The sequence below is a fragment of the Salmo trutta genome, chromosome 37 (assembly GCF_901001165.1).
Source record: "Salmo trutta chromosome 37, fSalTru1.1, whole genome shotgun sequence".
Classification (NCBI taxonomy): domain Eukaryota; kingdom Metazoa; phylum Chordata; class Actinopteri; order Salmoniformes; family Salmonidae; genus Salmo; species Salmo trutta.
This window is the reverse complement of record NC_042993.1, coordinates 5,261,433-5,285,485: the sequence shown is the minus strand read 5'-3', so window position 1 is coordinate 5,285,485 and position 24,053 is coordinate 5,261,433. Positions and strand designations below refer to the sequence as shown.

At 44.6% G+C, this 24,053-nt stretch overlaps 1 protein-coding gene across 1 annotated transcript in view; it reads left to right on the top strand.

Moving 5' to 3' along the window:
* Positions 1-24,053, top strand: part of LOC115177145 (serine/threonine-protein kinase ULK4) — a gene marked incomplete in the record, with an annotated part of 153,428 nt that overhangs the window by 31,239 nt on the left and 98,136 nt on the right. The window contains 2 exon segments of the mRNA XM_029737692.1: positions 14,429-14,590; positions 14,947-15,135. Coding sequence (XP_029593552.1) covers positions 14,429-14,590; positions 14,947-15,135 — 351 coding nt within the window.

Genomic DNA, 24,053 nt, shown 5'->3' with positions numbered 1-24,053 from the left:
TCTCATAACAGCGCGGCCGCTGAAAACTCGTACATAGGGTCCGATCTTCTCGTTTGCGCATCGGACACCAACACCACCCACCAGTGGGGGGGTCCCGAGGCACAAAGGGGGGGAATAGTAGCCCAGACCCATGATGAGCCTCATCGAGGCCGGTGGGGGGGTCAAGACTACGGACAACACCGTACGAGGCCGCCAGAGCATAAATCAAATCTAGTTGTAAACTCTCCTATGAGAACAGTGAGGAGCAGACAGGCCCCTAGACGGGGATTCTCTTAGAAGACATCTAAGATAGTACTGAGGTGTACCACACTGGTCGTAAAGGAAGTCCAATGGACTTGTCCACCTCCAAAACAAATGGCATCAATAAACCATTCTTTGCCATGTGTAGGTTCAACTACAATACAACTAGTAAAATGCTCCAATCATGTGTTCCGGTAGATAATATTTCAGAATAAATCGGTAGGATAACTGGTCCCCTTGAGTACCAGTAGCAACAGTCAGTCCAGCTACAATCAGTAAGAAGGTTAGAGACTTAACCAATCAAATTACCATTGACAACAGCGACATAGGAGTCACTCAGAGTGCAACACGTGGAGGGGAATCTCCAGTGCACTCTTCCAATGGTTAACACACACGTCACTAATAAAATAGGACCCTCCATTCAGGATGAAAATTATTAGTCATGAACCATGATCACACCACGTATGACTGGTCCAATACTTAAAGAGTACTTCCGTCGTGAGGTTAGCTCCTCCGTGGATAACATAGCTATGAAATAGACTTCATACCTATCGCCACTACAGTAGTGGAAGACACAGTGACTTGTAGAAAAACTACTACAGACTCCCTTGACACCAATTCTGACTGACCTCCAGGCATTGACCTGAAAATTACCTGACTATGTCAGACTCATTCTGAACAAGTTGTAATCTGCCCGGATACTTGGTTTTCTTCCCTTGACATGCGCGCTTGTGTAAGCATAAGCGCACATGCACAACGGAACATCCAATTAGGATTTATGCTAGGACCACTTAAGGGCCCAAGCAATATACCAGCCTTAGTAAAGTTGAACATTTACTTCTAGGCCTTTGGCTCTACAGCACTCACCAGTTTTCTTCCCAGAAGTCCATAGGTCATCCCTGTAGACTGCCCAAAACTAGTGCATTACAGCTGTAGACTTATCATATAGTTATCAACTTAGGATAGCGCCTAAGCAACACACCAAGTAGGAAAACCCCTAGATATGGCATTAGAGACAATGCCATGATAATCATTTTGCCAGAACATTGGACGTATATAGAATACAGTCCAATTAGATAATTTTTTTGTGTGAGAACTATATTTTGTATATTTTTTGTTTTGTTTATGCTTTCATTCCTTTTCGGTTCAGTTCCTTTGACACTTAGGAAGTGATAGAGCCATAAACAAAGTCCCCATACAACCATCACTTAGTGCCACAACGCCGCTCATTGGGGAATGAATGTAATTATATATATTTCATGAGTGTGTGTGCGTGCGTTGTTAACATCTGCCTAAGTTACTGCCCAGATGTTCCAGTCTGGACGACGGGTCCGCAACGGCGACCCCAAATCCAGACACCCACAGCCTATCCTTGTGGCGGCATGCCCGCTGTCAGAGAGACTACCAAGGTAAACCACCAGAGGGGGGGACCGCAACGGCGATCAACAACCAGGACATCCCCTGGCCCTTCCTGGGGTACTTTGCAGCTTCCAGGGAACCTACCAAGGTACACCACTAGAGGAGACCGTAACGGCGACCACCAACCGGACATCAACTGCCCATCCTTGTGGTGGACTGCTCCGCTTCCAGAGAGCCTATAACAGTTCAACCACCAGAGGGGACTGCAACGATGATCTACCAACGGGACATCACGTGGTCATGATTTTATGTTGATTTGTAACTTGCAGGATAAACAAGATCCAAACCACCAGGGGGGGTATGTCATGACGTTGGCCTCTTTGAGTACAGGGAGGACAGTTGACCCCCTCCCCCCTTTGCACCATCCCCCAACCTACCTTCCCCCACCCAGGCCCTGTGTGAAAGGGTTGTAAAAACTCTAAGAGGAGAATCTCTTGCCACATGGCCCATAGAGAGACACAGGAAATTCTTCCAACTCACAGAATTGGGGAGCCAAGCGACATTTGTGTTCTGGAGAAGGTATGGAAGATTGGTGAAGAATCCAGCTACGAACTGGTCCGCTTGGTACAATTTTGTGATACTCAGAAGAGACAATATAGCCATATTACCATAAAACTGTTTATATAATAGCCTCAGCGATGAGACTTGCATCCACATGGTTGTATAAAATGTATTAATAAGGATAAAGCTATTTGTAATACATTGAGATGCTATGTACTGATGTTAATGTGATAGAATTGTATTTCTGTACCAAGCTTAACTCAGTCATCGGCACACCCCCCAGGGACACAGACAGGACCAGGCGTCATTTGACAAGCCTGTTCTAGGGTCACCTATAAAACCCCCACCCTGATTTACTTTCTTCAGACCAGGCCTCCACTCCATGGCGAGTTGGCCAGTAGGTTTGACCATCCAATTCCTATACTGAAAGTGAACTACACCACGTGGTTAACTTTTAGACTATCGAGACCGACAGAATAAGAACAAGTCTTTGTTATTAATTAATAGTCTGCAGCTAGAAATTATATTATTGAACGCGAAGACCGACGAAACATCCATTCTATGACGACATTAATGAATGTCGCTCTGAAAGATCCATTCTAACCGAGAGAGAGAGAGAGAGAGAGAACGCGGACAAAACTCTCCAACAGAACAGAACTCTCCAACAAGGATCCCGAGGACACCCTGAGCGTAAATATATATTGATTGCAATTGTTCCCGAATGAGTGAGCGTTCATGTGCAAAGGATTAGCATATCAATTGTTAATATTAATGAACTCTGTGTGCCACAGCTGACCTTTTATGATCCATTGTTCAACAGGCCGACCTGCCTGTTTAGCCCACAAGGGCACATTCCTCTACCAATTCTTTGTGACGATAATTACTGTTTGTATGTTTTCTGTTAATTACTTAGTGTAGTAAATAAATGATTTTAAGACAATTGATGTATGGATGATTTTAGTAAAGACTGGGTTCGTGCAGATACAACAATTTACGACGTTTGGAATGAGACTGGACGCGAGGTAAAATACACCATTTAAACCAGAAGATAATCGGCCTATACTATAATATTATAATATAGGAAAGTTATATTAGGAAAATTATAACTTTGTAATCTGAATATTTTCCTTGGTGCCCCGATCTCCTAGTTAATTACAATTAAACGATTAATCAGTTTAATCGCGTGATAATAATTACAGGGAGTTAATTGATAAACATGTCTTCAGTTTAATGGTACCCCAAAGACACGACAAGACAGTGAGTCACTTGGCTGTGACTTGCTATATAAAGCCTGCAGACAGGCATCGAGGCATTCAGTTACTGTTTGATTGAACATTAGAATGGGCACAACGAGGGACCTAAGCGACTTTGAGTGTGGTATGATTGTCGGTGCCAGGCACGCCAGATCTAGTTTCTCAGAAACGGACACACTCCAGGGCTTTTCACGCATGACAGTTGTGACGACCCTCCCACTCTGTCTGCCGTATTTTCTCTTTGCTCTTGTTCCTTATTAGGATGCCGGTGGGCGGAGTTGGAAGGGTCGTCAGCTACATGGGAAACACCTGGGCCCGGGTGTGTCCCAGGATAAAGGCACCTCTTCCACATTCATTGGGGAGACTCTCTCCATGCAGACACCTTGTTGTTTTTGGTTGTGCTAGTTGTGGTATCTAATAAATATATATTTTTGATACTCCTTGTCTCCACGTTGTCTCCCTTTTGTTGCGAACTCTGAGCCGGTTCGTAACACAGTGTCTAGGGTTTCCCGAGAATGGTGCGATAAACAAAAAACATCCAGTCAGCGGCAGTCCTGTGGGCGACAACAGTTTGTTGATCGTGCAAGAATCGTGCAAGCTACTGCAACAGGCAGACTACAAACAGACAAATAATGGCGCAGTACAACAGTGGTGTGCAGAACGGCATCTCAGAACACGCAACTCGTCGATTCCTGTCACGGATGGGCTATTACGACCACACCGGGTTCCACTCCTATCAGCTAAAAACAAGAAGAAACGGCTCCAGTGGGCACGCGATCACCAACACTGGACAATTGTGGAGTGGAAAAACATTGCCTGCTCTGACAAATCCCGATTCCTGTTGCATCACGCTGATGGCAGAGTCAGGGTTTGGCGTAAGCAGCATGAGTCCATGTACCCATCCTGCCTGGTGTCAACGGTACAGGCTGGTGGCGGTGGAGTACTGCTGTCCAATCTGCAGCAACTGCGTGATGCCATCACGTCAGCATAGACCAACATCCCTGTGGAATGTTTCCAGCTTGTAAAATCCATGCCCCAAAGAATTAAGGCTGTTCTGGAGGCAAAGGGGGTCCGACCCAGTACTAGATGGGTGCACCTAATAAACTGGCCGGGGATTGTATGTTATTTATGGATGACTCTATTCCCACACTTCATTTGTGACGGCAGCGTAGCCTAGTGGTTAGAGCGTTGGACTAGTAACCGAAAGGTTGTGAGTTTGAATCCCCAAGGTACAAATCTGTCGTTCTGCCCCTGAACAAGGCAGTTAACCCACTGTTTCTAGGCTGTCATTGAAAATAAGAATTTGTTCTTAACTGACTTGCCAATTTAAATAAAGGTTAAAAAACAACAACACTGGTAGCACTAATTTGATGCAGTATTTCCCTGCATGGTTAAAACATATTGAATTGATATGTGAAATGCTTACACCACTTTAAATGCACATAACAATTCTAGCTGTGTTTGCATGTCAGATTTTCATGACAACAGCTGATTCTGAACGCCCAAACAAACTGTGAGAATAAGATGTCAAGAAGAGAGTTGCTTGTTCTCTTGTTAAGGGCAGCAACCCACATACCGTAACATTGCAGCGAGTGTAGCAGCATCAGCAAATGTTTCAGGAGGGAGAGGAAGATGGAGGGAAAGTCTGGGCGTGAGAGAGAGGGGAGCCTGAATGCCAGAGATGGAAAGGGTGTGGGAGACCGGGAAGAGAAGGCAAGGCAGAGAGAGATAGGGAGACTGGGAGGAGAAGGAAAGGGTGTGGGAGACCGGGAAGAGAAGGCAAGGCAGAGAGAGATAGGGAGACTGGGAGGAGAAGGCGAGGGAGAGAGGACAGAGAGAGAGACGGGCAGGAGAAACGACTGAGAGGAGAGAGAGAGCGACTGAGAGAGAGAGACGGGCAGAAGAAGGCGAGGGAGAGAGGACGGAGAGAGGGAGACGGGCCAGACTTGAGCTGCCTGCAGGAAATATTTATGAGCTTGAAGATGTTCCCAATGCCAATGATGAAAGGTGTGTTTGGGAACAGAGGCAGTGGCGGTGGTGTATCTGTACCAGGGAGAGGGAGCCAGGGGCTTCAACCCTCCTTCTCTATCTCCTAGTCCTGGCCACCGCACCGCTCCACTCCACACAGCTCACCACTCTCATTAAACATGTATCAGTCCAACACAGGAGCTACTGTAATGCTCTGCTCCTAATCAGCTGCAGCCTAATCTCTCTCTGAAGCATAGCCCTATGGGGCTCTGGTTAAAAGTAGTGCACTATATAGGGAGTAGGGTGCCATTTGGGACGAATCACCATAATACCAGCTACATCACACACTGCTACGTTTCTACATGTGGATTTCTGACATGCAATTCAATGTACTGCAATAATCACAACACATACTCTCTTTGTGTGGAAGGACATTTAATGCTGCTAAACAAAACAAATGAATACATGTTTTGCTCCAGAAGGAAGCATCAATCTTTAGGGTGTTGACCTGGTCCATATTGCAAAGATCAATAATATTTAAAATTTTTGTGAGCTAGAGAACCCACTGGGCACAGACGTCAATTCAACGTCTATTCCACGTTGGTTGAACGTAATTTAATTGAAACAACATTGATTCAGCCAGTGTTTGCCGAGTGGGAAGTGTCTCTTTTAAAAGAACGTAGACATTCTTCAAGCGAGATTGTATCTTAAAGTATTGTAGTACTCAATGGTAATAATTTGAGAGATCCTTTCTACACGGTCTTGTAGGTGTTTTGCTGTCTGACTTATTACATGCCAGCTCCATCTTTGCATTCTTCTGTAATCTTCTAAATACACATTTCACAAAGTTAAAACCCGTTTTGATATTTTTTGGTTTTAATATCACTCTTATTCATTAAACATGCCATTTAAACGGAGAGGATTGAGTTCTAAGCAGAGAGATGAAAACAAGTCGGATAATGAAAGGCTTAGCTGGCGGTCCTGCATTTACATAGAGCGTTCTTCTGGTCCAGGTGCTGCGCTGCTGCTTCAAAAGGGACATAATTACACACAGGCACTTGTTGCAGGCTTGGGAAACCACAAGAGAGACTGCAGGGCTCCTCTCAGTCTGACACGGCTAACACTCTGGGAGAACATACAGCACAGGCTCAAACTAGAGGAGACACAAAGGCTAAGCTTAGTAAAGACTTGTAGCTACCACTATGATAAGAGTCGTCTTCTCATATAGAATTGCTTACTGGGGCTTTTTCGATCCCCGTGTAGTGGAGATACTAAGCTTAGTAAAGAGCTGCATTGAACTCTGTTTTGTCCTCATAGTTTTGTGTTCAATCCCCATGTAGGCCCTACAGTATTATGATTTATGGTTCTTAAGGTTATAGTTTTAGGCCCTACAGTATTATGATTTATGGTTCTTAAGGTTATGGTTTTAGGCCTACAGTATCAGCCCTAGGTTATGGTTTTAGGCCTACAGTATTAGCCCTAGGTTATGGTTTTAGGCCCTACAGTATTAGCCCTATGTTATGGTTTTAGGCCTACAGTATTAGCCCTAGGTTATGGTTTAAGGCCCTACAGTATTATCCCTAGGTTATGGTTTTAGGCCTACAGTATTAGCCCTAGGTTATGGTTTTAGGCCCTACAGTGTACGCCCTAGGTTATGGTTTAAGGGCCTACAGTATTAGCCCCAGGTTATGGTTTAAGGCCTACAGTATTAGCCCTAGGTTATGGTTTTAAGGCCTACACTATTAGTCCTAGGTTATGGTTTTAGGCCTACAGTATCAGCCCTAGGTTATGGTTTTAGGCCTACAGTATTAGCCCTAGGTTATTGTTTTAGGCCCTACAGTATTAGCCCTATGTTATGGTTTTAGGCCTACAGTATTAGCCCTAGGTTATGGTTTAAGGCCCTACAGTATTATCCCTAGGTTATGGTTTTAGGCCTACAGTATTAGCCCTAGGTTATGGTTTTAGGCCCTACAGTGTACGCCCTAGGTTATGGTTTTAGGCCCTACAGTATTAGCCCTAGGTTATGATTTTAGGCCCTACAGTATTAGCCCTAGGTTATGGTTTTAGGCCCTACAGTATTAGCCCTAGGTTATGGTTTTAGGCCTACAGTATTAGCCCTAGGTTATGGTTTTAGGCCCTACAGTATTAGCCCTAGGTTATGGTTTTAGGCCCTACAGTATTAGCCCTAGGTTATGGTTTTAGGCCCTACAGTATTAGCCCTAGGTTATGGTTTTAGGACTACAGTATTAGCCCTAGGTTGTGGTTTTAGGCCCTACAGTATTAGCCCTAGGTTATGGTTTTAGGCCTATAATATTAGCCCTAGGTTATGGTTTAAGGGCCTACAGTATTAGCCCCTGGTTATGGTTTAAGGCCTACAGTATTAGCCCTAGGTTATGGTTTTAAGGCCTACACTATTAGTCCTAGGTTATGGTTTAAGGCCCTACAGTATTAGCCCTAGGTTATGGTTTTAGGCCCTACAGTATTAGCCCTAGGTTATGGTTTTAGGCCCTACAGTATTAGCCCTAGGTTATGGTTTTAGACCTACAGTATTAGCCCTAGGTAATGGTTTTAGGCCCTACAGTATTAGCCCTAGGTTATGGTTTTAGGCCCTACAGTATTAGCCCTAGGTTATGGTTTTAGGCCCTACAGTATTAGCCCTAGGTTATGGTTTTAGGCCTACAGTATTAGCCCTAGGTTATGGTTTTAGGCCCTACAGTGTACGCCCTAGGTTATGGTTTTAGGCCCTACAGTATTAGCCCTAGGTTATGATTTTAGGCCCTACAGTATTAGCCCTAGGTTATGGTTTTAGGCCCTACAGTATTAGCCCTAGGTTATGGTTTTAGGCCTACAGTATTAGCCCTAGGTTATGGTTTTAGGCCCTACAGTATTAGCCCTAGGTTATGGTTTTAGGCCCTACAGTATTAGCCCTAGGTTATGGTTTTAGGACTACAGTATTAGCCCTAGGTTGTGGTTTTAGGCCCTACATTATTAGCCCTAGGTTATGGTTTTAGGCCTATAATATTAGCCCTAGGTTATGGTTTAAGGGCCTACAGTATTAGCCCCAGGTTATGGTTTAAGGCCTACAGTATTAGCCCTAGGTTATGGTTTTAAGGCCTACACTATTAGTCCTAGGTTATGGTTTAAGGCCCTACAGTATTAGCCCTAGGTTATGGTTTTAGGCCCTACAGTATTAGCCCTAGGTTATGGTTTTAGGCCCTACAGTATTAGCCCTAGGTTATGGTTTTAGGCCTACAGTATTAGCCCTAGGTAATGGTTTTAGGCCCTACAGTATTAGCCCTAGGTTATGGTTTTAGGCCTACAGTATTAGCCCTAGGTAATGGTTTAAGGCCCTACAGTATTAGCCCCAGGTTATGGTTTTAGGCCTACAGTATTAGCCCTAGGTTATGGTTTTAGGCCTACAGTATTAGCCCTAGGTTATGGTTTTAGGCCTACAGTATTAGCCCTAGGTTATGGTTTAAGGCCTACAGTCTAGACATTAAAGGCTTTCTTCCCTTTTCATGTTGAATTAGACTCCTGTTTAGAATTATTTTCCAGTTAGTCCAGGGTAATCTACAGTATATCTGCAAAACAAATGTAAGGAATTTAAATGTTTCTGGTAGAACAGTTAAACAAGGAAATAAAATGGTGTTTAAAATAGCTCCCATGCCCACGCATTTTGAGATCTTCTTGGATGAGTACTTTTTGTTGTTGTTGCATCCTATGTACATTTTTTCCCAGTGTGTTAGATGCTAGTTTTAATACAGTAGCAGTGTTTTAATGAGATAAATAGAGGATAAGCCGCACTCCACTCCACAGGTGTGCCCAATGTCCTGTTTAATGGCTATTTTCCAAATGGCAACCTATTCTCTATTTAGTGCACTACATTTGTACCAGGGCTCTGGTTAATCTACCATGACCAATTCCCTTTGTTCATTGAGTTAGATCAGGGTTCTGCAACATTTTCTCTCAAAAGAAATCCTGAGCCGCTCGTATACAAGCAGCATATTTTGCTATTGGTAGGCCTGACCAATTTAGCTAATTTGATGTTCTTTACAATATATTTTCAATGCCCCTCCCTGCCTCTGTTCATAACATTAGATTTTCAATGCCATTTTCAGACTTCACTTTCTGAAAGGTTGGAATGATTAGTGACGCATCGCATGACTCCAAGGTTTTCTCTCTGTGTGTTTTGTTTATTCTGTTTTAGTCTAGTATAGTTGCCTTTGTAACATCAGGTTAAAACATGCTCCGAGTTACAGCACACCTTATACACAGTAGCCTCCAGCGTGCCTTACCTTTGTGAAAAGGGAGTCTGTGTACAGTATGTCCACACCGGTATGAAAGGTAGTTAGTTGTACAAACTGCCGTGTTTAAAGAAACGGCCTCAGCTTTTCTTCACAGTGATTTTGTATGGTTGTTGTGTGGAGAGAGAAGAGAAACCTTGAGGCTGCTGTGCTGTGTGGAGTATCTTAACTTGAGTTGTATTCGTTTCTGGTTGACTTGTTCTACTGACACAACAAGGCCTTTCTGACTGGAATGTTCCCCCTCACTATGTTCACTCTTTGGGTCCGTCCCAAATGGCACCCTATTCCCTATATAGTGCACTACGTGGGCTCTGGTCAAAAGTAGTGCACTATGTACAGAATAGGGTGCCATTTGGGACGCAAACTTCCTTAACTCCTCACTCGCCCTCCAGCAGCTTGTCAATCAGTGCAGGTGTCCTCCTACTCAGCACCTCAACTATATCAGAACCTAGAGCCCTCTCTCTCTCGCTGTCTCTCTTTCTCTTGCTGTCTCTCTTTCTCTTGCTGTCTCTCGCTCTCTCGCTGTCTCTCTCTCTCGCTGTCTCTCTTTCTCTCGCTGTCTCTCTTTCTCTCGCTGTCTCTCTCTCTCGCTGTCTCTCTCTCTCGCTCTCTCACTGTCTCTCTGTCTCTCTCTCGCTGTCTCTCTCTCTCTCGCTGCGTCTCGCTGTCTCTCTCGCTGTGTCTCTCTCTCGCTGTCTCTCTCGCTTTATTGGCATGGGAAACATATGTTTACATTGCCAAAGCCAGTGAAATAGATAATAAACAAAAGTGTAAACACTACACTTACAAAAGCTCCAAAGGAATAGAGACATTTCAAATGTCATATTATGTCTATACATAGTGTTGTCACGATGTGCAAATAGTTAAAGTACAAAAGAGAAAATAAATAAACATAAATATGGGTGGTATTTACAGTGGTGTTTGTTCTTCACTGGTCACAAATCTTGCTGCTGTGATGGCACACTGGTATTATCAAAATGTGATTTGTTTTGGAATTCTTTGTGGATCTGTGTAATCTGAGAGAAATATGTGTCTCTAATATGGTCATACGTTTGGCAGGAGGTTAGGAAGTGCAGCTCAGTTTCCACCTTATTTTGTGGGCAGTGTGGACATAGCCTGTCTTCTCTTGAGAGCCAGGTCTCATAGGGCACTACTACTGTTGACCAAGGCCTCTAGGGCTCTGCACAAAACGAGTAGGGAGGAGGTTGCTGTTTGGGACACGGTCCAGTCATGTGGTTGTTGTGGGTTACTGTGTGTGGCTGTAGTGTAGTTCAGAAAGGTACTGTGGTAGAATACTGGTTTTAACTAGTGAAAGGTATGTTCATTAGGTTAGGTTGTTAGTAGTGATCCTCATTTCCACATTTTAATGGAATAATACGCCTATGATGTAACCCAGTGGAACCAGGGTAACAAGGATGGTATATAATGGATATGTGGTATATAATGGATGTATGCTATATAATGGATGTGTGGTATATAATGGATGTATGGTATATAATGGATGTATGGTATATAATGGATGTGTGGTATATAATGGATGTATGCTATATAATGGATGTGTGGTATATAATGGATGTATGGTATATAATGGATGTATGCTATATAATGGATGTGTGGTATATAATGGATGTATGGTATATAATGGATGTGTGGTATATAATGGATGTGTGGTATATAATGGATGTGTGGTATATAATGGATGGTATATAATGGATGTGTGGTATATAATGGATGCACGGTATACAATGGATGCGTGGTATATAATGGATGTGTGGTATATAATGGATGTATGGTATATAATGGATGTGTGGTATATAATGGATGTATGGTATATAATGGATGTGTGGTATATAATGGATGTGTGGTATATAATGGATGTGTGGTATATAATGGATGGTATATAATGGATCTGTGGTATATAATGGATGGTATATAATGGATGTGTGGTATATAATGGATGCGTGGTATATAATGGATGCGTGGTATATAATGGATGCGCGGTATATAATGGATGCGTGGTATACAATGGATGCGTGGTATATAATGGATGCGTGGTATATAATGGATGCGTGGTATATAATGGATGCGTGGTATATAATGGATGCATGGTATATAATGGATGTGTGGTATATAATGGATGCGTGGTATATAATGGATGCATGGTATATAACGGATGCGTGGTATATAACTGTCACGCCCTGACCTGAGAGAGATGGTTTATTTCTCTTTTTGTTAGGTCAGGGTGTGGGGTGGGCATTCTATGTTTTTGTATTTCTTTGTTTTGGGCCGAGTATGGTTCCTAATCAGAGGCAGCTGTCTATCGTTGTCTCTGATTAGGAATCATACTTAGGCAGCCTGTTCCCACCTGTGTTTGTGGGTTATTGTTATTTCTGTGTGTACGGCACAGTGCGTTACGTTTCTTGCTGCGTACCTGTTTATTGTTTTGGTTCGGTTTCCTTCAATAAAGATGTGGAATTACTGGCACGCTGCGCCTTGGCTCCTATATGACAGGGAATTTGAAGACAGCACTCGTGACAATAACGGATGCGTGGTATATAACAGATGCGTGGTATATAATGGATGTGTGGTATATAATGGATGCGTGGTATATAACGGATGCGTGGTATATAATGGATGTGTGGTATATAACAGATGCGTGGTATATAATGGATGGTACATAATGGATGGTATATAATGGATGGTATATAATGGATGGTACATAATGGATGGTATATAATGGATGGTATATAATGGATGCGTGGTATATAATGGATAAGCGGTATATAACGGATGCGCGGTATATAACGGATGCGCGGTATATAACGGATGCGCGGTATATAATGGATGGTATATAATGGATGCGTGGTATATAATGGATGCGTGGTATATAATGGATGCACGGTATATAATGGATGCGTGGTATATAATGGATGCACGGTATATAATGGATGCGTGGTATATAATGGATGCGTGGTAAATAATGCGTGGTAAATAATGTGTGGTATATAATGGATGCGTGGTATATAATGGATGCGTGGTAAATAATGCGTGGTAAATAATGTGTGGTATATAATGGATGTGTGGTATATAATGGATGTGTGGTATATAATGGATGTGCGGTATATAATGGACGCGTGGTATATAATGGATGCATGGTATATAATGGATGCGTGGTATATAATGGATGCGCAGTATATAATGGATGCGCGGTATATAATGGGTGCGTGGTATATAATGGATGGTATATAATGGATGCGTGGTACATAATGGGTGTACCATAATGGATGCATGGTATATAATGGATGCGTGGTATATAATGGATGCGCGGTATATAATGGATGCGCGGTATATAATGGATGCGTGGTATATAATGGATGCGTGGTATATAATGGATGCATGCTATATAATGGATGTGTGGTATATAATGGATGCGTGGTAAATAATGCATGGTATATACTGGATGGTATATAATGGATGTGTGGTACATAATAGATGCGTGGTAAATAATGCGTGGTATATAATGGATGGTATATAATGGATGCGTGGTATATAATGGATGCGTGGTATATAATGGATGGATGGTATATAATGGATGCATGGTATATAATGGATGCGTGGTATATAATGGATGTGTGGTATATAATGGATGCGTGGTAAATAATGCGTGGTATATAATGGATGTGTGGTATATAATGGATGTGTGGTATATAATGGATGGTATATAATGGATGCGTGGTATATAATGGATCTGTGGTATATAATGGATGGATGGTATACAATGGATGCATGGTATATAATGGATGCGTGGTATATAATAGATGCGTGGTATATAATGGATGCGTGGTATATAATGGATGGTATATAATGGATGGTATATAATGGATGTGTGGTATATAATGGATGCGTGGTAAATAATGCGTGGTATATAATGGATGGTATATAATGGATGTGTGGTATATAATGGATGCGTGGTATATAATGGATGGATGGTATATAATGGATGCATGGTATTTAATGGATGCGTGGTATATAATGGATGCGTGGTATATAATGGATGCGTGGTATATAATGGATGCGTGGTATATAATGGATGCTTGGTATATAATGGATGCGTGGTATATAATGGATGCGTGGTGTATAATGGGTGGTATATAATGGATGTGTGGTATATGATGGATACGTGGTATATAATGGATGCGTGGTATTTCATGGATGGATGGTATATAATGGATGCGTGGTATATAATGGATGCGCGGTATATATTGGGTGGTATATAATGCATGCGTGGTATATAATGGATGCGTGGTATATAATGGATGGATGGTATATAATGGATGGTAAATAATGGATGGTATATAATGGATGTGTGGTATATAATGGATGCATTGAAAAACCCATTCCGATCATCTTTTCAGTATTTCATTAGCGTGCCCCTATTTCACTGAAATGGTGTTTCTCAAAGAATAAATCATTCCTCATTCATAGCCCATAGTGTGGGTAATGAACCACTTCACATTTCAGCCATTGTAATGATTTGTGTAAATCAAATTGTTACTCGCTAATTGTTCTGTTTTTCTTTGAGGTGTGACCTTCAGGTTCTTGTAGGATTTATAATTGTGTTTTATTTAGCCTAGCTAACTTATTTTGGGCATTCCATTGTATTGTACTGTGTGTGTGTTGGGTTCATCCGTGTGTGTATGTCCGTCCGTGTGTGTGTGTGTGTGTCTGTTTGTGTGTCTTTAGGAGGAGCTGGTTGTGAACCACATGGTGTGTAAGATGGTGGAGAACGTGTGTACCCCGGCGTCTCACTACGCCCAGGGCTTCATCACCGGGGAGATAGGTCCCATGCTCTGGTACCTGTTCACACACTCCAGCGTCGACTCACTACGCGTCAGCGCCATCTCAGTGAGTACAAACACCACACACAATACACTAACCAGGGAAACCTGAACTCACTCACTCACTTCAATATTTTACTTTCATTTGTGATTGAAGTAGAGATACTGTGTGTACTGATGAAATACCACTGGATGGATTACATCCATGTATATAACCTGCATTGGGACTAATATCTTGATACCAGACCTAGGTTCCTATTTAAACTGTTTCTTGATTGAGGTTTCTGGCCCAAAGAAACCAATGCAATAGTCCCAAATGTGCAAGCCCTGCCTATCCGTCACTTCAGCCACTTTTAGAGGCCAGATGTGTTTGAAAGTGAACTTGATAATGATTGAGGCCTTCCTGTTTTTAACTTCATACAGGCCCTGTGCAGAATCACCCGCCTCTCAGCCAGTGCCTTCCAGAGTGTGATTGACAAGGTGGGGCTGCCAGCCATCTTAGCCAGCCTGGTGTCGGGGATCAGCCGTGTCCAGCAGCACATACTCACCATGCTCTCTGCCATGCTGGCGTCAGGGGCCCACGCCCAGCTACACAGACTAGTCCAGGAGCGGGTATGTAGGATACTGTAGTGTAACACCTTGTTAAACACCAACAGTCCTAAATGCTACTCTTTTCCCTACTTGGCTCCCGAGTGGCGCAGTGGTCTAAGGCACTGCATCTCAGTGCTAGACGCATCACTACAGACCCTGGTTCGAATCCAACTGTATCACAACCGGCCGTGATTGGGAGTCACATAGGGTGGTGCACAATTGGCCCAGCGTCGTCCGTGTTTGGCTGGTGTAGGCCGTCATTGTAAATAAGAATTTGTTCTTAACTGACTTTAACTAGTTAAATAAAGGTTAAAAATAAAATAGTGCACTACTTTTGACCCTATGGGCCCTGGGCAAAGGTAGTGCACTATAGGGAATAGGGTGCCATTTAGGACGCAGGAAATGAAAGCACAACTCTAGCCCCTCCTTCATTCAACTGTCACTGTGAGGCTAGGAGTGTGGCCCGTGCCATAGCTGTATGGGTTTGGTGTTGTCTCTGTGTGGACGTGTTTCAGCCCTGTGCCATCTTCTGCAGCACTAAACATCTCATCTGGCCCGGCACTGCCACCCTCTCCCTAACCTCTGACAGATAATTGGCCATTATCGGCTTGTGCTGCTATTTCCAGCCAACACAGGAGATGAATCCCATCTCCTCTTCTCTTCTTCTCCTCTCCATCTCCCTCTATCTTTAATCCTCTGGCCCAGTTAGGGTTAGTTGTAAGTATGAACAAATAATGGAATATAAATCTCTCCCAACGGAACACATGCAGCCAAAGCCAGATAAGATGCAGATAAGAAAGAGAAAGATTTGTCTGCATGTGATGTCTAGTCTGTCTCAGGGCCTCACCAGCTGGGATGGGAGAGAATCATTTTCTTCAAAGAGAGGACTTCTCTTATTTCCTGAGGTTGACTTGACTCCCAGTCACTGAGACTTGAACAAACATGCCTTATTCTTACTGATGATTATCTTTAAATATTCATCTTGCTTTCAGGATTCTCCACTAAGAGGGGCAGTGCTGTTTCGTAATAGCAGCAGGTTTGTTAATGCACAAACAAGGCCCTCCCTCCCTGTAAAGTTCCTATAGACACAAATGAATGGAAGGAGAACCAATTTGGCTGAAATGAAACATTCTACTTTAATAATGCTACACATCCTGCATTATCTGAAGTGGTAATCAATTGGAAAATGAGCCGGTGAAAGTGATTTAAGAAGGTACTGTACATCGCTGCCTTCAAGGTTCTGTGAGATTACCATTGGTAATTTAGTTTGACCTGAATTAATCTACATGTACATTTCCAATGTAACTTGGGAAAACAAGTCTTTGAGTGCATAAAACTTACTGCGTCACCTTTGCACCAATTATAAAATGCTATACATTTTCCTCATTAATTCCTTGACAAATAGAAGTCCGGAAAGCCTTGTGTTTATTCATGCATTGTCTTTGCATAAAAAATGTATTTCAATTAATCTCTAAGCAACTCCACTAATTGGGTAAGGAGCTGCAACACTCTTCTAGTGCAGCTTGGAATACTGTTGATGTAATTACAGTTGATGCAGCAGGGTAGACCAGAGGCTTTTGAAATGAATTAACTAAACTGCTCACACACAACAACAGCCAGTATTTAATCACAGTATTTAGGAGTGTTCATGTCTGTCTTACTTCTGCTGTCCTTTTCCATTTTCCTCCTGATTGTGAAAGTTAATCGATTCTGATTAATTTGCTGCCCAGTAAATAGCGTTGAGCCAATTAGTCCTATTAACCTATGGTTTTATGATGTGTATTGTTTTGGAGAGGCTTTCGTTTTCACCCTCCCAGCACCTTCCAGACAGTGTAAGTGATAACACCTGTACCAGCCAACAGGGAGCCCTCCAGGTCAGTGTAGCTCAGTGTCAGGTCAACACTATAGCTGGCTCTACTGGTCAGCCAAGACTCAGTGTCAGGTCAAAACTATAGCTGGCTCTACTGGTCAGCTAAGGCTCAGTGTCAGGTCAACAGTATAGCTGGCTCTACTGGTCAGCTAAGGCTCAGTGTCAGGTCAACAGTATAGCTGGCTCTACTGGTCAGCTAAGGCTCAGTGTCAGGTCAACACTATAGATGGCTCTACTGGTCAGCTAAGGCTCAGTGTCAGGTCAACACTATAGCTGGCTCTACTGGTCAGCTAAGGCTCAGTGTCAGGTCAACACTATAGATGGCTCTATTGGTCAGCTAAGGCTCAGTGTCAGGTCAACACTATAGCTGGCTCTACTGGTCAGCTAAGACTCAGTGTAGCTCAGTGCCAGGTCAACACTATAGCTGGCTTTACTGGTCAGCTAATGCTCAGTGTCAGGTCAACACTCTAGCTGGCTCTACTGGTCAGCTAAGACTCAGTGTAGCTCAGTGTCACGTCAACAGTATAGCTGGCTCTACTGGTCAGCTAAGGCTCAGTGTAGCTCAGTGTCAGGTCAACACTATAGCTGGCTCTACTGGTCAGCTAAGGCTCAGTGTCAGGTCAACACTATAGCTGGCTCTACTGGTCAGCTAAGGCTCAGTGTCAGGTCAACACTATAGCTGGCTCTACTGGTCAGCTAAGGCTCAGTGTAGCTCAGTGTCAGGTCAACACTATAGCTGGCTCTACTGGTCAGCTAAGGCTCAGTGTAGCTCAGTGTCAGGTCAACACTATAGCTGGCTCTACTGGTCAGCTAAGGCTCAGTGTAGCTCAGTGTCAGGTCAACACTATAGCTGGCTCTACTGGTCAGCTAAGGCTCAGTGTCAGGTCAACACTATAGCTGGCTCTACTGGTCAGCTAAGACTCAGTGTAGCTCAGTGTCAGGTCAACAGTATAGCTGGCTCTACTAGTCAGCTAAGGCTCAGTGTCAGGTGAACACTTTAGCTGGCTCTACTGGTCAGCTAAGGCTCAGTGTCAGGTCAACATTATAGCTGGCTCTACTGGTCAGCTAAGGCTCAGTGTAGCTCAGTGTCAGGTCAACAGTATAGCTGGCTCTACTGGTCAGCTAAGGCTCAGTGTCAGGTCAAAACTATATCTGGCTCTACTGGTCAGCTAAGACTCAGTGTAGCGTAGTGTCAGTCAACACTATAGCTAGCTCTACTGGTCAGCTAAGACTCAGTGTAGCTCAGTGTTAGGTCAACACTATAGCTGGCTCTACTGGTCACCTAAGACTCAGTGTAGCTCGGTGTCAGGTCAACAGTATAGCTGGCTCTACTGGTCAGCTAAGGCTCAGTGTCAGGTCAACACTATAGCTGGCTCTACTGGTCACCTAAGACTCAGTGTAGATCAGTGTCAGGTCAACAGTATAGCTGGCTCTACTGGTCAGCTAAGGCTCAGTGTCAGGTCAACACTATAGCTGGCTCTACTGGTCAGCTAAGGCTCAGTTTCAGGTCAACACTATAGCTGGCTCTACTGGTCACCTAAGACTCAGTGTAGCTCAGTGTCAGGTCAATACTATAGCTGGCTCTACTGGTCAGCTAAGACTCAGTGTAGCTTAGTGTCAGGTCAAGAGAATAGCTGGCTCTACTGGTCAGCTAAGACTCAGTGTAGCACAGTGTCAGGTCAATACTATAGCTGGCTCTACTGGTCAGCTAAGACTCAGTGTAGCTCAGTGTCAGGTCAACACTATAGCTGGTACCACTGGTCAGCTAAGGCTCATTGTCAGGTCAACACTATAGCTGGCTCTACTGGTCAGCTAAGGCTCAGTGTAGCTCAGTGTCAGGTCAACAGTATAGCTGGCTCTACTGGTCAGTTAAGGCTCAGTATCAGGTCAACACTATAGCTGGCTCTACTGGTCAGCTAAGGCTCAGTGTCAGGTCAACACTATAGCTGACTCTACTGGTCAGATAAGGCTCAGTGTATCTCAGTATCAGGTCAACACTATAGCTGGCTCTACTGGTCAGCTAAGACTCAGTGTAGCGTAGTGTCAGTCAACACTATAGCTGGCTCTACTGGTCAGCTAAGACTCAGTGTCAGGTCAACAGTATAGCTGGCTCTACTGGTCAGCTAAGACTCAGTGTAGCGTAGTGTCAGGTCAACAGTATAGCTGGCTCTACTGGTCAGCTAAGACTCAGTGTAGCGTAGTGTCAGTCAACACTATAGCTGGCTCTACTGGTCAGCTAAGACTCAGTGTAGCTCAGTGTGAGGTCAACAGTATAGCTGGCTCTACTGGTCAGCTAAGGCTCAGTGTCAGGTCAACAGTATAGCTGGCTCTACTGGTCAGCTAAGACTCAGTGTAGATCAGTGTCAGGTCAACACTATAGCTGGCTCTACTGGTCACCTAAGACTCAGTGTCAGATCAACACTATAGCTTGCTCTACTGGTCAGCTAAAGCTCAGTGTCAGGTCAACATTATAGCTGGCTCTACTGGTCAGCTAAGGCTCAGTGTCAGGTCAAAACTATATCTGTCTCTACTGGTCAGCTAAGACTCAGTGTAGCGTAGTGTCAGTCAACACTATAGCTAGCTCTACTGGTCAGCTAAGACTCAGTGTAGCTCAGTGTCAGGTCAACACTATAGCTGGCTCTACTGGTCACCTAAGACTCAGTGTAGCTCGGTGTCAGGTCAACAGTATAGCTGGCTCTACTGGTCAGCTTAGGCTCAGTGTCAGGTCAACACTATAGCTGGCTCTACTGGTCACCTAAGACTCAGTGTAGCTCAGTGTCAGGTCAACAGTATAGCTGGCTCTACTGGTCAGCTAAGGCTCAGTGTCAGGTCAACACTATAGTTGGCTCTACTGGTCAGCTAAGGCTCAGTGTCAGGTCAACACTATAGCTGGCTCTACTGGTCAGCTAAGACTCAGTGTAGCTTAGTGTCAGGTCAACAGTATAGCTGGCTCTACTGGTCAGCTAAGACTCAGTGTCAGGTCAACACTATAGCTGGCTCTACTGGTCAGCTAAGACTCAGTGTAGCTCAGTGTCAGGTCAACACTTTAGCTGGCTCTACTGGTCAGCCAAGACTCAGTGTCAGGTCAACACTATTGCTGGCTCTACTGGTCAGCTAAGACTCAGTGTAGCTCAGTGTCAGGTCAACACTATAGCTGGCTCTAATGGTCAGCTAAGGCTGAGTGTCAGGTCAACACTATAGCTGGCTCTACTGGTCAGCTAAGACACAGTGTCAGGTCAACACTATAGCTGGCTCTACTGGTCACCTAAGACTCAGTGTAGCTCAGTGTCAGGTCAACAGTATAGCTGGCTCTACTGGTCAGCTAAGACTCAGTGTAGCTTAGTGTCAGGCCAACAGTATAGCTGGCTCTACTGGTCAGCTAAGACTCAGTGTAGCTCAGTGTCAGGTCAACACTATAGCTGGCTCTACTGGTCAGCTAAGACTCAGTGTAGCTTAGTGTCAGGCCAACAGTATAGCTGGCTCTACTGGTCAGCTAAGACTCAGTGTTGCTCAGTGTCAGGTCAACAGTATAGCTGGCTCTACTGGTCAGCTAAGGCTCAGTGTAGTTCAGTGTCAGGTCAACAGTATAGCTGGCTCTACTGGTCAGTTAAGGCTCAGTATCAGGGCAACACTATAGCTGGCTCTACTGGTCAGCTAAGGCTCAGTGTCAGGTCAACACTATAGCTGGCTCTACTGGTCAGCTAAGACTCAGTGTAGCTCAGTGTCAGGTCAACACTATAGCTGACTCTACTGGTCAGATAAGGCTCAGTGTATCTCAGTATCAGGTCAACACTATAGCTGGCTCTACTGGTCAGCTAAGACTCAGTGTAGCTTAGTGTCAGGCCAACAGTATAGCTGGCTCTACTGGTCAGCTAAGACTCAGTGTAGCTCAGTGTCAGGTCAACAGTATAGCTGGATCTACTGGTCAGCTAAGGCTCAGTGTAGCTCAGTGTCAGGTCAATAGTATAGCTGGCTCTACTGGTCAGTTAAGGCTCAGTATCAGGTCAACACTATAGCTGGCTCTACTGGTCAGCTAAGGCTCAGTGTCAGGTCAACACTATAGCTGGCTCTACTGGTCAGCTAAGACTCAGTGTAGCTCAGTGTCAGGTCAACACTATAGCTGACTCTACTGGTCAGATAAGGCTCAGTGTATCTCAGTATCAGGTCAACAGTATAGCTGGCTCTACTGGTCAGCTAAGACTCAGTGTAGCGTAGTGTCAGTCAACACTATAGCTGGCTCTACTGGTCAGCTAAGACTCAGTGTAGCTCAGTGTCAGGTCAACAGTATTGCTGGCTCTACTGGTCAGCTAAGGCTCAGTGTCAGGTCAACAGTATAGCTGGCTCTACTGGTCAGCTAAGACTCAGTGTAGCTCAGTGTCAGGTCAACAGTATAGCTGGCTCTACTGGTCAGCTAAGGCTCAGTGTCAGGTCAACACTATAGCTGGCTCTACTGGTCAGCTAAGACTCAGTGTAGCTCAGTGTCAGGTCAACACTATAGCTGGCTCTACTGGTCAGCTAAGGCTCAGTGTATCTCAGTATCAGGTCAACACTATAGCTGGCTCTACTGGTCAGCTAAGATTCAGTGTAGCGTAGTGTCAGTCAACACTATAGCTGGCTCTACTGGTCAGCTAAGGCTCAGTGTAGCTCAGTGTCAGGTCAACAGTATAGCTGGCTCTACTGGTCAGCTAAGACTCAGTGTAGCGTAGTGTCAGGTCAACACTATAGCTGGCTCTACTGGTCACCTAAGACTCAGTGTAGCTCAGTGTCAGGTCAACAGTATAGCTGGCTCTACTGGTCAGCTAAGGCTCAGTGTCAGGTCAACACTATAGCTGGCTCTACTGGTCAGCTAAGGCTCAGTGTCAGGTCAACACTATAGCTGGCTCTACTGGTCAGCTAAGACTCAGTGTAGCTTAGTGTCAGGTCAACAGTATAGCTGGCTCTACTGGTCAGCTAAGACTCAGTGTAGCTCAGTTTCAGGTCAACACTATAGCTGGCTCTACTGGTCAGCCAAGACTCAGTGTCAGGTCAACACTATAGCTGGCTCTACTGGTCAGCTAAGACTCAGTGTAGCTCAGTGTCAGGTCAACACTATAGCTGGCTCTACTGGTCAGCTAAGACACAGTGTAGCTCAGTGTCAGGTCAACACTATAGCTGGCTCTACTGGTCAGCTACGGCTCAGTGTCAGGTCAACACTATAGCTGGCTCTACTGGTCACCTAAGACTCAGTGTAGCTCAGTGTCAGGTCAACAGTATAGCTGGCTCTACTGGTCAGCTAAGACTCAGTGTAGCTCAGTGTCAGGTCAACACTATAGCTGGCTCTACTGGTCAGCTAAGACTCAGTGTAGCTTAGTGTCAGGCCAACAGTATAGCTGGCTCTACTGGTCAGCTAAGACTCAGTGTAGCTTAGTGTCAGGCCAACACTATAGCTGGCTCTACTGGTCAGCTAAGACTCAGTGTAGCTTAGTGTCAGGCCAACAGTATAGCTGGCTCTACTGGTCAGCTAAGACTCAGTGTAGCTCAGTGTCAGGTCAACAGTATAGCTGGCTCTACTGGTCAGCTAAGGCTCAGTGTAGCTCAGTGTCAGGTCAACAGTATAGCTGGCTCTACTGGTCAGCTAAGGCTCAGTGTCAGGTCAACACTATAGCTGGCTCTACTGGTCAGCTAAGACTCAGTGTTGCTCAGTGTCAGGTCAACACTATAGCTGACTCTACTGGTCAGATAATGCTCAGTGTATCTCAGTATCAGGTCAACACTATAGCTGGCTCTACTGGTCAGCTAAGACTCAGTGTAGCTTAGTGTCAGGCCAACAGTATAGCTGGCTCTACTGGTCAGCTAAGACTCAGTGTAGCTCAGTGTCAGGTCAACAGTATAGCTGGATCTACTGGTCAGCTAAGGCTCAGTGTAGCTCAGTGTCAGGTCAATAGTATAGCTGGCTCTACTGGTCAGTTAAGGCTCAGTATCAGGTCAACACTATAGCGTGCTCTACTGGTCAGCTAAGGCTCAGTGTCAGGTCAACACTATAGCTGGCTCTACTGGTCAGCTAAGACTCAGTGTAGCTCAGTGTCAGGTCAACACTATAGCTGACTCTACTGGTCAGATAAGGCTCAGTGTATCTCAGTATCAGGTCAACAGTATAGCTGGCTCTACTGGTCAGCTAAGACTCAGTGTAGCGTAGTGTCAGTCAACACTATAGCTGGCTCTACTGGTCAGCTAAGACTCAGTGTAGCTCAGTGTCAGGTCAACAGTATAGCTGGCTCTACTGGTCAGCTAAGGCTCAGTGTCAGGTCAACAGTATAGCTGGCTCTACTGGTCAGCTAAGACTCAGTGTAGCTCAGTGTCAGGTCAACAGTATAGCTGGCTCTACTGGTCAGCTAAGGCTCAGTGTCAGGTCAACACTATAGCTGGCTCTACTGGTCAGCTAAGACTCAGTGTAGCTCAGTGTCAGGTCAACACTATAGCTGACTCTACTGGTCAGATAAGGCTCAGTGTATCTCAGTATCAGGTCAACACTATAGCTGGCTCTACTGGTCAGCTAAGATTCAGTGTAGCGTAGTGTCAGTCAACACTATAGCTGGCTCTACTGGTCAGCTAAGGCTCAGTGTAGCTCAGTGTCAGGTCAACAGTATAGCTGGCTCTACTGGTCAGCTAAGACTCAGTGTAGCGTAGTGTCAGGTCAACACTATAGCTGGCTCTACTGGTCACCTAAGACTCAGTGTAGCTCAGTGTCAGGTCAACAGTATAGCTGGCTCTACTGGTCAGCTAAGGCTCAGTGTCAGGTCAACACTATAGCTGGCTCTACTGGTCAGCTAAGGCTCAGTGTCAGGTCAACACTATAGCTGGCTCTACTGGTCAGCTAAGACTCAGTGTAGCTCAGTGTCAGGTCAACAGTATAGCTGGCTCTACTGGTCAGCTAAGACTCAGTGTAGCTCAGTGTCAGGTCAACACTATAGCTGGCTCTACTGGTCAGCCAAGACTCAGTGTCAGGTCAACACTATAGCTGGCTCTACTGGTCAGCTAAGACTCAGTGTAGCTCAGTGTCAGGTCAACACTATAGCTGGCTCTACTGGTC